Source organism: Rhipicephalus sanguineus, chromosome 2 (genome assembly GCF_013339695.2).
Source record: "Rhipicephalus sanguineus isolate Rsan-2018 chromosome 2, BIME_Rsan_1.4, whole genome shotgun sequence".
NCBI lineage: Eukaryota > Metazoa > Arthropoda > Arachnida > Ixodida > Ixodidae > Rhipicephalus > Rhipicephalus sanguineus.
In genome coordinates, this window is record NC_051177.1 from 41,506,480 (window position 1) to 41,523,478 (window position 16,999).

At 44.1% G+C, this 16,999-nt stretch overlaps 2 protein-coding genes across 3 annotated transcripts in view; one reads left to right on the top strand and one right to left on the bottom strand.

The window, feature by feature from the left end:
• LOC119382814 (methionine adenosyltransferase 2 subunit beta) lies at positions 1–7,929 on the bottom strand. Of its 2 annotated transcripts, none has more exons than XM_037650675.2 (6): positions 7,773–7,929; positions 6,776–6,953; positions 6,589–6,703; positions 6,334–6,486; positions 6,052–6,245; positions 1–1,317 (listed from the first exon to the last, which is right to left on the bottom strand). In XM_037650675.2, exons 2-6 carry the CDS (start codon positions 6,950–6,952, stop codon positions 1,042–1,044), a joined length of 915 nt encoding a protein of 304 aa, XP_037506603.1. In that variant the 5' UTR covers position 6,953; positions 7,773–7,929; the 3' UTR covers positions 1–1,041. The 2 variants fall into 2 exon arrangements, with proteins under 2 accessions (XP_037506603.1, XP_037506602.1); XM_037650674.2 differs by lacking the exon at positions 7,773–7,929 and adding an exon at positions 7,151–7,353.
• The window catches only part of LOC119382813 (tyrosine-protein kinase Btk29A), a 22,619-nt gene continuing 12,924 nt past the window's right edge, over positions 7,305–16,999 (top strand). Inside the window, exons 1-11 of the mRNA XM_037650673.2 lie at positions 7,305–7,486; positions 8,374–8,549; positions 8,811–8,900; positions 9,004–9,085; positions 10,434–10,589; positions 11,292–11,350; positions 11,481–11,558; positions 11,768–11,832; positions 13,752–13,811; positions 14,000–14,128; positions 16,357–16,559. Of these exons, the coding sequence (XP_037506601.1) occupies positions 8,394–8,549; positions 8,811–8,900; positions 9,004–9,085; positions 10,434–10,589; positions 11,292–11,350; positions 11,481–11,558; positions 11,768–11,832; positions 13,752–13,811; positions 14,000–14,128; positions 16,357–16,559 (1,078 nt within the window). The 5' untranslated portion in view covers positions 7,305–7,486; positions 8,374–8,393. The remainder of the gene's footprint in view (positions 7,487–8,373; positions 8,550–8,810; positions 8,901–9,003; positions 9,086–10,433; positions 10,590–11,291; positions 11,351–11,480; positions 11,559–11,767; positions 11,833–13,751; positions 13,812–13,999; positions 14,129–16,356; positions 16,560–16,999) is intronic.

Below are 16,999 nucleotides of genomic sequence, written 5' to 3' on the forward strand. Positions count from 1 at the left end.
ATATATATATATATTGCATTTCTCTGCGTAGTACACATCCGAACAGCGCGGACAACACTTCGACTTATTGAACTGCATTAGAGTATTTTCGACAAAGACACAGGCATACCCACCGTCAGAACAGCATTACCGCTTTAGGCCCACCCACAACAAGCCATACATAGGAACTGAAGAGCCTGTATTGTATTCGGAAATTTACAGCCTCGTGTTTTTTTTTTTTGTATAATCACATACCTATACCAAAACGTTCCGTGTGCAGTCACATAATTCTTTTTCTGTGCACTACTTACGAAGACGTACGTAGTGCACAGAAGGAGACGTAGGGTTTATGAGCAACACGTATCGCTTTCCGTCTCGTCAACATGACCACTGTACACGAAAATCGCACAAGGAACATTATTGGACTGCCTACGGAAACCTTTCTGTAGCAAGGACCTAGATATATAACAACCAGGAATGGACGACACACAATAAATTTAGTGACACGTAATACGCACGGCTGGCATACGCGACAGAATGGAGGCACAGCCAACCATCCACAAGCGATACTCATCACGGATGACGACACCGAATTCTCGCACTACATGTGACATTGCGCCGCGAACGCAGGGTTCTGGTAACACTTTCACCTATGCACACCACGACACTCTCGAAGAGTGAATAATGCTGGAGGCGGGGCCCACAGGAAAGCAATACTTAGTTTCCATGCTGAACTTAATACGGGAGGAAGATATCATCAACCCTTTCTGACTATCGCTTTCCTTTACCCTACACTCATTTCCCCTATCCCTTGCACCGCACACGACAGCAGTCAATGTGATCGTCGTAACAAAGATTAATGAAAGAATTATAACAGCAACACGCAGCGCATTCAGTGTCTCTTACCATTTATTTTTTATTTGTATCTCGTCCGTCCCCGAGTTAGAAACTATAAGATAATCACTCCCATTTCCCCGACCTGACTACCGAAACGCCAATATTGCACAAGTGAAAGCAAAACACGACGGCGATCGAGGTCGTTATGTACAAGAACGGCATGCTTCAAGACTGCTGCGCGGCGGCGGCGGCGGGTTGTAGAAACTTGGCGAAGCCTGCGACGCCCTTGGCGAAAGGCGTGTGGCGGGCGATGCCGAGCTGCTCTAGCCTAGTGTGCTCGAGGCGGCAGTCTCGGGGTCTCGGGGCCCCACTGCTCGGCTCAGGATCCGGAGACACGTGGTCGGTGTCGAGCCCGTGCGCCTGGCCGATGGCACGCACCATGGCGTACTTGGTGAGAGGCTCCAGTCCGCACCACTGGTACACACCGCTCACGCTCCGCTCCTGCAAATGAGTGCACATATCGACAAAACTAGAGTAACAGCGAGGGGGGAGGATCATACTGAAGCAGCCAGGCCTCGATAACACGAACGCTGCAGTCAACACTCTTGCCCTGAAAGAGAGTCTCGTGGACAAAATGAAGAGGGTTTCCCCACGAATGCTGTGAAGAGATTGTGTTTACGGAAGGTGCGCGGATGATTCGCAAGGAGGTGTCTGGTATTCTTTAACGTTTTCTGCGAGAGACCGGCTTCGGTGATACATAATGAGACATACTGCATGGAAAGAGTCGCCCAGGCGGAGCAATTAGCGGCCATGCTTACCCCGCCTGTGGTAACATCACCATCACCAGAACAAAAAGAAGAAAGAAGATGAAGCAGCCGCTGGCAGCTAGTCGGGAAGCATCGCAGAGAGGTGAAAAAAGTGGCATCGGTATATACTGCCCTATTCTCGACTGGCCCTTTTCCCTCCGAATTTCAGATTTCACACCCATCTTTATTGCACAATATTTAGCCGTAGTATTGGCCCTTCGTAAACTGACCACATCAGTAAATTCCGCCGTAATAATGACGGACTCTTTATCTGTGTGCAGTGCGCTCACGGCATCCGGTGATTCGAAAGCACTGAAAGATTTCAAATCGCTAGTACCTCTTCACTTAACTTATGTTCGATTAGTATGGGTACCTGGGCATAGAGGCCTGTTTCTAAATGAAACGGCTGATTTACTAGCGAAAGCGTCGTTAGATGGACCAGCTATTAAAAAAATTTCAGCAGATCCCACATACCGTGGGAATCGATGTTATGCGAAGCATGCGCAGGAAGGTGACTGTGTCGCAGTTTTTCACATTGAGCGAAAGGTTACGGAATGACGCTAGAAAAATGTGGAAGTGGTATACGCACACACATAATTTGAAGAGTCGAACATGCAAGCCGTAACTAGGGGGGGGGGCAGGGGTTCAAGGGGTTCTGACACCCCACCCCCCCCCCCCCCCACCCCCAAAATTTTTTCATGCTTTAACTTTTCGGGTGATACTAAAATACGTGCCAAAGGTAGCCGTTCTACACGCAAACACCCCCCGAAAAAAATTCCTGGGTACGGCCCTGCGAACATGTGTTATATAACCAGTTGTTTACAGTTGCTAACGATGCCAACAACATAGGTGTTACCCGCACCAGACGCAGTAAGCTGATATATGTAGAGCTTATATTCTTCAATACAGGACAGAGAGAATTCGAATAGGACAATGAACACAGATGCACAGGACAGGCGGTACTCGCAACTAAGCTTTATTCAGAAGAGTTTCCCTAGCCGTTTACACAGCCGAGTGGCATGAGCAGGCGCACTGCACATACTACGTTACAGTCAAATTTGCAGTTGTTACAGTTGCGTTGAAGTTGTTATGCTTATACTTATCCGTTATGACGGGAACGCACGCACGTTTCACGAACCCGTGTGCATGTGTGGAAGGGGTTCTTGGCAGTTCTTGAATGAGGTCATCATCACCGTGATCAGGGAGCACCAGCAGCTGGACAGGACTTGTTATCGGATCCGTTCGTGATCGCAGCTACGAACGGTCTAAGTGTAGTGAAGTGCGAGATATAGCAGAGCTGGTGGAAACCGCGGATGGCTTTTACGAATAAATGATCTATGATGCCTCCTGTCCTGGACGTGGCACCGAGGTCTTGTGATGCTGTGTCCACATCCAAGCCGTCTTTCATGCCGTCTAAGAACCAGGCGTTGTATGGTATTGATAAATCAATGCTGAAGTTACCGGTAACCATGAGGGACATGGTCCTCTCGGCAGAGTTATTGTAGGAAGCACTGACCCCGGTTTTTGCGTAATCCACGTGGTCGACGTTGCGGACCACGTGCACGAGTGGATGGTAGCCCAGCGTGTTCCTGGGGTGCCCTGTCTTCAGTTCCCTAACTGTCCTTGCGTCCGCCGCTGTGGTGTAGTGGTTACGGTGCTCGGCTGGTGACTCAAAGGTCGCGGGTTCGATCCTGGCCGCGGCGGTGGCATTTCGATGGAGGCGAAATCTAGAGGCCCGTGTACTGTGCCTCAATGCACGTTAAAGAATACCAGATGGGCAAAATTTCCGGAGCCCTTCACTATGGCATCTCTCATATTCATAACGTGGTTTTGGGACGTAGAACCCCAACAATACTATTATTATCACTTTCCTTCCCTGTCAATGAGTCTGTTCGCGGTTATTGCGTTGATTGAGACTCAGTTGATGATGATGATGATGATGTCCTCGACTTGATTTTATCACCTGTGGCACATACCCGCATAACATGAACTTTGGTATGCAGGTATGTGCCACACGTGACTGAGGAAAAGGGTTTCATCACGTACGCGACAAGTATTTTGCGTTATTCATGTCATCACCAGTGAATCGTATTCGTCAAACATTCATACCATGCTGTGCAAATTTTGGTACATTACAACCTATGGAGACGACCACGAGAGCGCCCACACGTAGGTGGCTAGATAGATATAGAAACGCCCAAAATGCCTGAGGTTTGCTAAGAAATGCTTCGCATTTAATATTACCCCTACATCAGCATTTATAGTAGCGGCTAGATTTCTGAGGCAAATGACGATGCGAGAATTCGATATACCATCTCTAAGAAATTTCCTGCATTTTAATCACCTATTGACACCCTGGAAAAGCACACCACGTCATAATAGAGTTCTTGAGTTATAATTACTAGGGTGCGCTGACGTATACCATCATTGAATATTTATTTATACAGAGCTGGTTTGGCACCCTCCCCGCTTTGTTCTTATTGTAGGGAAGATGAAACAATTGAACGCTTTCCGATCTCTTGTCGAAGGTTTTCCGCATTAAGAAAGAGATCACTAGAAACACCGGTGCGCATCATTGGCTTAGACTTAACACCTTCAAATTTACTATCCTATATAGGTGCACATACCCTTGGGCACAGCAACGGGAAAGTATGCGAGGCCGTTCAAGATTCCATAACACAGTCAATGAGATTTACACAACAACCATGGTTCCAAAGCTTCATAGTTAACCAGAGTAAGCTCCATCAAATTTTCTTATGTATTATTCATTTAATTCTTAGAGATCAGAATAGATTCGACCCCCCTTTTCTATTTTCAAGATAATAATTCTGAAAAAGGATCTTTTTATTATGCAAAACGATAAATTATTCTATTTTCTAGCTTTTAAACATTTTTTCCCTAAGCTACCCGATTCTTGGCCAATCCCCCAGGCTGGGTGTGAGCCGAGGTTTTAGGGTCTACACCTACATTATGACAGCGGCTCCACGGCCATGACGAAGATGACAGCATTAACGTACATCGCGGGCAGCATGACTGTTCACATGTCATTACCTGGAATAAGAATATTGGTTGGAGACCATAGCAAGGACAGCAAGTTCTCTTTTCTGGACTATCCTATCCAGCGAAACGCGATTACAACGGAACACACCACGGCCGCACTCTGCAGAGGAAGGTACGTACAACGTAATCACCCCTCGTTCGAAGTGGTGCCCGGCTGGTGTGTCGCAGGCACCACCGGTGGCGACAGATTATAGAACGAGCTAATATATTCTAATATTAACTATAGGTTGTCCAAGTTAGGGATATACCGTCCAGGGCAGAAGGCCATGCAACTGCGCAAGTGCGACGCGAATTAGCTAGCACGCCCAGGTAGCCACGGACGAAATAAGTATGAGTAGGCTTCTCCGCACCGAGCGTAGTATTGCGGAGAAGTAAACTTTGACGAATGTTTCCTGGTTAGCGACACACGTATGCAGAACAGCCTTTTAATCGTGTCGGTAATATAGCATATATATGTGAAGTAGTAGAAAAATAAGTTTCGGAAAATGAGTGCATGGTAAAATTAATTAATGTATTTGTGAAGGAGAAACAAGACCACACGACGCTCTGGTATAATACACGCATGATATGTTTACACCGCGCATTTAATATAATTTCAAGCATTCAGGTTTTTCAACGGACAGTCGCATATCCACCTTCGTTGACGTTTCAAAAGCTATCCTAGCATATACGTGCGCATCTTGCCGTAAAGCGTCCGTCGAAGTAGGCTTCTCCACAACAACAATGCTTGTGAGGGGAAGCACGCTTCACTTTCGGTTTAATAACGACGAAGCCGGGCATTGATAGTGTTCAGAATGTAATCACGACAACGGTATGCATGTCTGTAATGATAATAAAACAACTAAATCAAAGCCACAATTAACACCCGGTGTTGAACCAAGACCCTCTCAATCTTGAGATAAGTGGGCCGACGCGCACATCAGATCGAGTCACGTTTGAGCGCACACTGTGAACGCACGGGCATTAAATATGGTCAAGCGCTTTCTGTAAATTATAATGATTTAATGAAGTACAAGTGGTGTGTTTCGCAACGGAATCGCCTCCCGCATTCTGCGCACAACAGCGTACCACAGACAAGAGACAAGACTGCACTATTTTGTATGTTTACTTTGCGAGTCTTGACATACTCTTTCTTCGCGAATAAGTGCAGCGGGAAAAGAAAGAAATGGGTTGTGACAGAACCCGATCACCGAGCAAATTTCAAGCGGTCGTGGAAGCTATTCACATGCGTTTTTTTTTTTTTTTTTTGAAGTTTGAATACGGAGCGGAACTTACAATATTTACGGACGTTCTTGGTCATGCCTTCAAGGTACAAGAAACCGAACCTGCCAAGATCCCCTTTCGTGTCTCCGTACATGCAACATAATACCTGTAATCGATGCTCGGCTAGCTGGACAACGATGTACGCAATGTCCTCCGTGTGGGAAGGGTAGCGGATCTCGTAATCCGACGCTTTCACGTGCTTCGAGCGGTCGTTCAGCAGCTGGCACAAGACGGACACTGCGCTCTCAGCCGCATACTCCTCACCGCCGTACAGCACAGGCACGCGAAGCACGATTGCGTCTGCACGTTGGATCGGAAAAGCGAATTCGCTCTTTAGCAGACGGCTAATCATTGTGTATAATAAAACATCCATGGGTCAAGAACCGACCTGGTTTCACAGTGAGCACTGCTTTCTCAGCCTCTGCTTTGGTCGTGCCGTACTTGTTCAAAGGGTTGGGCTTGGCGTCCTCGGAGTAGGGTGGGTTCCGTCCATCAAACACATAATCTGTACTTATGAAGATGAACGCGGCTCCCACGGAATCTGTAAGTCAAATGTGCCCACCGTATGCCGCCGGAATATCGACTTTCGGCGTTTTTTCCCCCTTGCAACACGCGCGCGCGTGCTCGTGCACGGCAAACTTACCGGCTAAAGCTGCTAGATCTTTGGATGCAGTGACGTTAAGCGCGTAGCTGGCGTCATAATCCTTCTCAACCTTGTCAGGGAACCGCTGAGCAGCTGAATGCACGATGACACGTGGCTGGAAGTAAATGCAAGCACTCCGATTGATTTTTACTTCCACAGGAAGTACAGGGCGGAATGATGCTATTACCTTTCTTTCCTTCACGATTTTTTCCGTCTGTTGGCGGTCGATTAGGTCCACGTTAAGCAAGTCTCCGGAAGCCCTGCTGCGAGCGAGACCGGTGACATTCCAAGAGGCGGCCTGGAATCCTTTAACCAGGGACCTTCCGAGCAGACCGGAGGCTCCCGTAATAAGCACGGTCTTCATCCTAGAGAATAAAAGCGAGCGTATGCAAATTTTCCTTCAGAATTTGGCAAAACCGCGGATGAGAAGCGGCGACTATCGAGAGCGAACGCGAAACCGGGACCCGTCGTGTCGTACTCGGCCGGACCCAGCCCCGTCATTTGCCTGAGCGCCACAACGGAAATCGCGGTCAGAAACACGAGCATAGCATATACAACATACCTGCTGCAGTCACGATACAAATGACCACCTTGAACACCACCGCCGGCTCCCAGAAAGTGTAACAGGAAGTTGTTACGTTCACTGCGAGGAATTTCCGTTTTCTGAGAGAGTGCAAGGAGGCCAGAGACATTCTCCTCCGTCTCCTCCACTAGTCAGACGGGCTAAGCTGGCTAGCCACCACAGGCAGCGTGATGGCTGCAACTGCGAGTTCCCTGTAACAATCTGCGGAATATGTGCACAGTGCTTCGTGCTACGCCCAGTATCGTGTGTCGAAGTGCGGGCGCATCCGCTATGCAAGGCGTGGGATTTACGTCGGCACCAGCGCACGAAACAGCTGTGAGTAGCGGCTTTAGCGTCGCTTCGCTATTCGAGTGATCCTTCATTCGGAATTTCGCCCGTATATTTGTTTGGGCTGATTTTTCCCTTTTCGTATGAGTGTACCGAAATTACTGCTTCTGCGCTTCCTGTGCTCATACTCGATGACCAGCGAATCTACTACAAAAAACGGCGACTTACTTTATTTAGAAATTAGGGTAATTGGATTTGTTTTGGTCTGTCGCATGTCGTGACATCACCGACGGTTTCGGTAACGTTGGCTGCGATGGAGCGCACTGGAATTTACCCGCAGTGCCGGCAGATCGCGAAAACGACTTGTATCGTCTTGCTTGGTGCGTTGTCTCTTGTGTAGGAGGCCTCGGTGGAACCGTAAAGTTATTCACGACTGAGAAACGGACTGCTCTAGCGCGCGTTTGAATAGTTCTCTGTGCTGGCTTTCTTTCGTGCATTCTTCACTGTCTCGCGTGGCATCTGCCGCACCGCGTAGCGGCTGTTCTGCCGGACATAGAAAGTCGAGCGAAAGTGGAAGACAAAGCGCATTCCGCGACTCGGGCGAAATGTAGAAACGCCCATGAACCACTTTTTCGTGCGAGCACGAGCATCTTGCTCGAAAGAGAGGGGGCGTTTTTTTATGCGGGCGGGAAATCTGCCTCGGGGAACTTGCCAAAAAACCGGTCAATACTTCAATCGCAGATTAAACCCATCAATCCGAGAAATGTTATGCAATTGAGCTCTGACACCTATCATCAGAACAGGAATTCCCACATTTATGAGAATTCCCCCATTTAGTGGGAATTTTTTGAACGCATAGAAAATGTTTGAAAAGTTGCTAATGTGTCATGTGTCCCCATGATATGCTAAACTTCATATAAATATATTGCTTCCAGTTCGCAGAGTCCTTACGTTTATGATGAAAATGGCGTCCATAAATGAAGAAACGGTGCTACAGGCACCTATGCTCAAGCGGTCCCAGAGCAACAGTCGCCTCAAATCCGTCAGCTACAAGTCACGTTGGTTTGTGCTCACCAAGGCCTGCCTGCGGTATCACGATGGAAAGCCAGACGCAAGTAGTCTTTATTTCTTTATGCTTCGTTTTGTTGCGTCTTCACGCATATGCCACATAATTATATGTTGTACTCCTTATGGCACATACATGTTAAAAGGGACACTGTTCCCTGCACACAGTAGGTCTTCCTCGAAGCCAGCTTTGTACGTGTGATAAAAGCATTACCGGTCTCCACTTTCATACATTACTGTCTCTATTGGAAGTCAAAGAAACAATGTTTCTACACCACATCATGATTCTCTTTCTTTTTAATGGCAGGGCAAAGAAAAAGGACGCTTGGACCTGCGCGCAGTGCGACTTGTAGAGCGTGTTGATGACGGAGCGCTTGAGAGGGAGAAGGCATTTCAGGCATGTACTTTGTTTCAGCCAATTATTTGTCGCGCATAAATTTACAGGACAGCTTTTGACTGGAATAACAACCCAGTTGATTATTTCTCATTTGTCTGCTTAGATTGGCTACAAAGATCGCTTTATGTACATTGTGGCATCATCCGAAGTGCAGCGAGAAGAATGGATATGTGCTTTAAGAAAATGTGAGTAGCCTGTGTTGTTTTGGAGATGCATAAAAGAAGTATCTTGTTTTCGTCGTTTTGTTGTGTGTATGCTTGTGTAGGTCTATAAACGAAAGAGGTCAGCACCGAACAGACTGAGGAAAAGAGAAATGTACTGAGCTTAATTGTGTGATGACTTTCTTAATGCTTTTATATTCTCATGGAGGCACAAGCATTGGTGTTCTCTGTTGACCAGTTGAAGGTAGCCATAACTTGATAGTGTTTTTGCCATGACTCATGGTGATATCGCAGAGTATTAAAGAGGGTGTAAAGTATGTGTTGACCTTTGAATATTGAAAGAAAGAACATGTGAAATATTTCAGTACTATGTTGAATACACTTCCTGTACTGCTTCCTTTAATTTTATTGTTCCCCAGTATGTTACTCAGTATGACCATCACTGTGTCACTTAATTTTGTATATCTGAATAATAATGCTCCTTTTAGCCATCTCTTGGTGAAAATGATGGGTTTCAACTGTAAGTGAATGCAGGCACAAAGACGGGGTAAATGTTGGAAACTGTAGTATGTCAGCAGTATTTTGTGTGAAACAGTGAAAACCGGCTGTCGAACTGGCCTTTCATGAAATTCTCTTCAGTTCTTGTCTTTAGCCAAATGCTTTTAGCAGGTGCCACTCTTGCGATTGTATTGGAGAAGAGGACAGTGGCATTCTTGTGCATAGGCAGGAGTCCTATATTCAAGCGTGTGGGACTGAAATAGTTGCCGGTTTGCTGGTTTTCTTGAAGGCTACAGGTGGGATACTGTTCATGCTAAAATGCGTGCAAAACTCCCCCATTCACACTTTAAAATAAGATGGCTGGTTGCAGGGGTCTGATGGCACTCGTACTGGCTTATACTGCAAAAACTTACCTTAATAGCACTGCAGCGAAAGCAGGTTCAGAACAGGCACTCTTAAAAATAGAATGGAATGGGAAAAAAATATGTTAATGACAAGTGCTTTTCTGTTCACGACCTGATTTGAATGATGGACACATAATTTGTCATATCCCTCTCGTTGAAGCTCACGTTGAATGTAACTAACCTTACTTGTATAGGTGCATCACAGGCTTAGTGGTACCATTTAATGAATCAATACTGGTTGTCTACTGATCTCTTAGCAGTCAGATTTTAAATAATTAGTATCTCTTGATTTCAATCTATGTGTGAATTAACTCCATCGGCCATCGAACCGGCTTGATTCTCTGACTTGTTTCTCTATTGTGGAGCATTTAAGCAGTTTAACTTCTTATTTCTGTCGTATAGAATAGTAGTTCGGATGTTTTGAAGAAGTTATGTGGTATCAAATCTCCTACTTTATGCTGTACTTTCAGTGTGTGCAAACAATGAGCAGCTTGCTGACAAGTTCCACTCGGGCGTTTGGTCTGGCGGTCGCTGGGGCTGCTGTGGCCGGGGATCTCGCAGTTCCCCGGGATGCCGAAGCACGTGGGTCACCTCGCCGCACAGTGCAGAGTCCCTCAACTCCAGGGGTACGCTGTTCGTCCAGTCAGAGGATCTGTTGCCATTCTATCACTTCAGTGATGCCGCCACCCTACTGTGACCTAATCTTGAACATTGTTCTTCATAGTCATTTATTGATGTGATCTTGTTTTCATTAGCGTCTTGCATTCTCCTTACTCAGCCATGTCAAAAATGACTTTGATAGGAAGTGTACACAGACGCTAGTCAATATTTATTATGTCTGCTTCCACTGTTCTGACTAATGTGCTAAAAGCACAGTATCCTTGGAAGTGATAGCCTTTTATATCAAGCAAGTGGATAGAACAGGGAGGGAAAAGGTAAGGCTCTCATATCAGGCATTCTGTGAGAACTGGCGCCATGTGCATACATGGTATGCATGAGCCTGACATGAAGGGACATCATGTCGTGCAAATTACTTATTGCTCATCCAGCATTTTTGTAAACCATTTAGTAAACTTGCAGACTTGTGAGAGCTCCACAGCATGGAATGATCAGTACTTAGCATATCTTCTCCCATAGACGTGACACTCAAATTACTGTCAGAAGCACAAACTTGTGTAGATTAGCTTCTAAAAATGGTTCTGACATTGCATACTAGTGTGCACTGTCACAGAGGTTGTAAACAATTTTGAGTGGATCTCTAACGTATACATGCACAAACTACATTATTCGTAGTTTTTCAAAATCTTGTTTTTTATGTGTTCGTGCAGGTAGCATCACATGCAGTGACCCAGCACCTACAAGGACCAAGGACATACTGCCTATTAAGGTTTGAATGCTGTGTTGTTTGCACACATTGTAGTAGACTTCTTAAAACATTGGATTACCTTCTCAAAATCACAGACTTGCCTCTACTTTTATGTGACCACTTAAGGCTGTTCTTTCCCTCTTTTTGTTAGAGCACTGTGTCTACGAAAGTGGTGACAGCGCTGTATTCATTCCAAGCCATTGAAAAAGGAGATCTCTCGTTAGAAGCTGTAAGTTACTACTTGCATCTGTTCAAGTGCACACATCAACTACTTTCTATTAATAAAAGAAGGGTTCAGCATGTCTGCTTGTATTCTTAAAAGACTTGTTGAGACTCTTTTGAAATGACAAAATAGACACAGTAATGTACACGCATACAGTGTGATTTCATTTATGATGCTTTTTTTTTTTGCGTGAGCTAATACAAAATGTCTCCTAGGGCAAAGAATACATTGTACTGGATGACACTGGAGAGCATTGGTGGCAGGTGAAAGACAAAAATGGGTAAGATGGCATCTCTTTCATTTTTTCTCTGCTTTCCTTGCAAACCTTAGCACGCCCTTAGTTTTTGTCATTGCTTGCCTCTCATGCGCCTACCGTCTTTCTGATTTTTTCCTTTGCTCCATGCAGAGAAGGATGCGTAAGTGTGAAGGTGAATTCTATTATTATTATTATTATTATTATTATTATTATTATTATTATTATTATTATTATTATTATTATTATTATTATTATTATTATTATTATTAAGCTTCCTCACAGCAGATCGGGAAGTAAGAGCAAAAGAAAATCACGCAAGAGGGTGACTGCTCATATGATATTGTAGCTGAACTTTTTTTTTTTTGTGTAGATATTAACGGGCATGTGTTACAAATAACTAAAACTAAAAAAAAAGTTGCAGTGGAAAAATGCAAACAAATTTGCATGCTTTATTCTTGTGATCGAATTCTGCCCGCGACGACTGCATTGTCGGTTGAGGCGAAAAAGTTTGAGGCCCATACACTTAGATTTAGGTGCACGTCAAAGAAATCCAGGTGGTCGAAATTTCGGGAGCCCTCCACTACGGCATCTCTCATAACCATATCGTGGTTTTGGGATGTTAAACCCCAGATATTATCATTATTAATGCTCTATTCTTTGATTATCACTTATTATTGCCCTTAAGGAAAAGCCTAAACAATTTATTTATATGCGGTATATTGAGGGGGGAAAAGGTTTTAAAGCTCTCCACTTTGTTTCTGTTAGTTAGGTAAATCCATAGTTTTAAGTGATAAGTTTGCTTCTGTGTATTCTTTTTAAGTATAGAGCATTTTTATGTAGCTCTAATACTTTTCATTGATTTTCTCCTTTTCTTTTTTGGAAGGCACCATGAAGTATCTTACTTTCCTACATGGTTTCTTGTAGTACTGCAGAGTTCTCTAGAACTTTTCATAACACTGATTGCTTCAATTTCATGCACATTGTGCAAAATAGGTTGATTTGTTTAGCATGCTTCAGAAATTGCAAGCCTGAATTGATTATATTGCATACACTTACTTCAAAAAGTGTCATTGCAAACTTTTGTAACAGTAACACATTTTTAGGTGCACCAAGGTTTGTAAGAAGCCTAGAAGATCACAAAAATATTGTTAAATTAGAAAAGTGCACTACAGCTGAATTTGAGACATCGAACGGCATGATGATCACGCCTCTTGCTGCCTTGTGCTAGGTTGTGAAATTGGTGGATGCTCTGTGCAAAAGTATTAGTGTTAATTCCTCTATTAAAACTTGCAGTAGTCATTGATGGATAACAGGCTGAATAGCAAGTGTATTTTGAGCTGCTTCATCGCTTTCTTATCAGTTTTCCCAGTGCCGTTTCAGTCAATAATATTGTGTTGAATTTCTTTCTCATGTAAAGCTGATAGTCTTTGAACATTACCCTTCAAGCAAACATGCAGAAAGAGTATCTAAAAAACACATTTAATGACAGAAGAAAGGACACAAAACTTTGGAGTCCCTGGTACTACTCTCTGTAAAGTCTGTCTGCATTAGCACCTTTGACCTGTGCGACAGTTTCTCCCTTTTTCACGACTTGCCTTCACCATCTTAGAGCTAGCATACTTCCTTCATACTTTACATCATGTCGGCAAAGATCATGTTAACTGTGGAGAGCAACTAGCCTCTCTTCTCAACCATTGTTGTCTGCCTCGTAGATGAGTACCACAGTATACTAGTTCAAAAGGACACGTAGTGACTTCGACTTCACTATTTGTGATGCATCAAAGAACGTTGGAACCTCTCCGCAGTTTTTTTTTTCTTTCTGCACGATGTCAACATCCATCTGTCATTATCAACCCTATCCTTTTTTGAAATGCAAGCCTTTTTTATGCTTTCTTAACTAAACATAGTGTCGTTTTACATGTCTCATCACTTTGAACACACAGGGCTGTGGGCTTCATTCCAAGCAACTATGTGGAGGAGAAGGCGGGCCTCTGGCAGCACGAGTGAGTGGTGCATTGCAATTTTTGTTTTCCAAGACGCATGTTTCATTTTCAGGAAGGATGGCAGTCTGGTTATTTAATGTGCAATTTCTTCGAAAGAATTAACGTTGTCTAGCATCTTAACACATGTTGGGTATGCGGTAGTTAAAATTTCACCATTCCTTTCGTTAAGTGCATCTTGTGTCTGGCAGGTGGTATGCGGGAGACATGTCCAGGCAACGGGCTGAACAAATTCTGCGTCAGGAAACGAAGGAGGGAGCCTTTGTGATTCGAAACTCATCCACACAAGGCCTCTTCACTTTGTCACTACTGGCAAACAGGTAAGCCAAACTATTTAAACGTAGTCCGCTAGGGTGGTGCAATGATTATGGTGCTCACCTGCTGACCCAAAAGTCGCGAGTTCGATCTCGGCTGCGGTGGTCGCATTTCACTGGAGGCAAAATGCTACAGGCCTGTGTACTTTATGAGGTCATTGCACATTAAAGCACACCAGATGGGTGAAATTTTCGGAGTCCTCCACTACGGCGTGCCTCATAATTATATTGGGGTGTTAACATGTGAAGCCCCAGGTACTATTATTATTACATGAACGTAGTAAAGATAGATGCTTTGGCCGTTATGCAGTATGTATATGCTTAATCAGAATGTTTAGTTGAGTTAGTATGTATTTTAATGTGCCAAATTTTATTGTGTAAATGAGCTGTCATAATTCAAAGTGTATTTTTTCCTTGCCTCTCTATTGTATATATAATCTAACATAATGTTCACTACGTTCCCGCATATGTTACAGTAACATTTTTCTTCTGTTGTTCTCATTTCTATTATGTATTTATACTTGTTCCTTTTGTATACTGTACACGTAACATTTTCTTGCATTACCCCCCCTTATGCAATGCCTCTAGGGGCCTGTAAGGTACTTATAAATTAAAAAAGAAATTTAAAATGTGTTTCAGAAATAGGGCAAATTTTCCCACCATCCCTTATTTTATGATAGTGTTTCAGTTTACAATAATGAAATTGCGATGAACAAGAGAATAGTCAAGACTGCCTGCTTGTGCTTTCGTTTGGCTTGAATAATGCCATCAAAAAGTCAAAGCTTTGTCATTTTTCAAACTTGTAAGTCAGCAGCGAGGGAATGTTTGCCATAGTCCACGAGCATGTGGAATTTTCCACACGCATGTGTATGCATCTGGAAAATTTGGTTTGGCCATATCGTCTCATTGCAGTGACAAAAAGAATTAAACATTGTGATAGGTGTGTGCTGAGTATCCAGGAATTTAATGGGCAGACTTGTGCCCCAGAAAGACAATAAATGTTCAAATCATAAATGGCTGAAACAGTCTGTCATTGAATCAAAAACTTACAGATCAAGTTTGTCTGCTATTTACACACGTCCAACATTGCATTACGTAATGATTGCTCGTGGTCGCACACATGTTAGAATGTAGAGCAGTTTATATGCTGCGCCTCCAATTTGTTTAGACAAGACACTTCTTCTGTAGAATAGGCAACATTTTAAACGAAATTTCGTATACAATAAAACCCCTCTAACACACTTTTCAGATTGTGTGGGAGGGAAAAAAAAAGACAAGCACTGCAGCCAGGAAATGCATATCGCGAACATGCAGTTAAAATCTTGATAAAGTGTTGCTAAATAATAAAACAGATGCATTGAAGACAGCTCTACCTCAGTAAAATTTATTGATCAGTTTATGGCTTAAAGAAGTCAGTGATCGAAGTCTGGCATTTCTTTCGTGCCTCTGCCAGTGCGAGACCCTTCTTGAGTACATTAATGGCCTTGCGGCAGTCCACATTGCTAAACTCATTGACGGATCTCCTCAGCACATTTAGCACAGTGACAGTTTACAACTAATCAGTCAAGAACATTGCGGGAGCGACATGTGAAAAGCAGATTCTAACACATAGGTGTCTGTAGATTCTTTGCTGGGACTGGACACCAGAAATGTTATAATACATGAGAAGATGTATACGTGAGAAATTTATATAAGCAGGGTTCTACTGCAGTAGGTGCATCTTGTGCTGAGCACGATGCACCTGATGTCTGGTAAGTGATAATCTTGCAAAAAGCATTCACCAGCAGAAAAGTGAAACATTTTTTGTTGAGACAATATATTGCTGTAAATCTAAACAGGACTTAACCCTTTGTGGTCCAAAACTTTTGGCCATTTTCTGGCCGTTCTGGTCCGAAAATATTTTGCCAGTTTTGAGCAGCACGAAAGAAAAACAACTGCGCGAGAAAAACTCCTCGGATTATTATTTTTGCAGTTGGTATTGTGCCTCAGTCTTTCAGCGATATTTGGGCAGCATGTGGTGCCCGAAAGTGGACGGCTGCAGCCGTGTTGCATTGTTGGGAGGGGCCCGACAACGGATATCAAAGGCTTAAGATTCCTTGGAAAGGGAATACTACTAATTTGTGTAACCCTCTGACACCTGGCATAGAGAACTAAGCTTAGCCCTGCATAAACCAAGCTTTTAAATCTCTCGTTAAGTAGAGAAGACAGTCTTGCCACAATCGTTGCCCATGCAGTCCCAACGGTGTGTTCCAAGTGAAGCACTACCACATCAAGAGCAAGGCAGGTGGCCAGCTGTACCTCTCTGAGCGACGCACTTTCCCCTCCCTCGAGGATCTGGTGAGATACCATCGCCACGACAGTGGAGGGCTTGCCACCAGGCTGCGTCACTGGCCTGCACAGCTGCGCCGCACTGCTCCCACTGCCGGCCTTGGCCATGGTTTGTCATGCTTTCTTATTTGCCAGCTATTGATGCCAGACATTTTGACAGCCGCATTGTTGTAGATACTAAATCTATTTAGGTGAGGTCTGTGTCCTTGATTAATTGTAATGCACTTGTTGCTGGGCTAGTCAGTCCGTACTTTTCAATACAGACGATATAAACTATGGTTGCTTAGCGCAGAAGAAACAAGGAAAAGGGAGGGAAGGGGAGAACAGGAAAAGGGGACTCTAACCCCCCCCCCCTTCTTTTTTTCTTTCGTGTTTATTGGCCATAGTTTTTATGGTCTGTATTTAGTCGAGAGTTCTACTGCATACAGACCATTGTATCTATGGTCTGCATTGAGCTTTTGTGGAAGTCTCTGAAAAGCTTTTGCTGCCTTGCAGCTCAAGGGAACAGATTATATATATATATATATGTATATATATATACGAGGGCGG

Bases quoted from the DNA above. Each gene is read 5' to 3' on its own strand.
- LOC119382814 (XM_037650675.2), bottom strand. From the start codon at position 6,952: ATGAAGACCGTGCTTATTACGGGAGCCTCCGGTCTGCTCGGAAGGTCC. The intron at 6,487-6,588 runs GTAAGTTTGCCG...TTTGACTTACAG, and splicing joins AGATCTAGCAGCTTTAGCCG to ATTCCGTGGGAGCCGCGTTC. The intron at 1,318-6,051 runs GTATTATGTTGC...ACTCATTTGCAG, and splicing joins TAGCCGAGCATCGATTACAG to GAGCGGAGCGTGAGCGGTGT.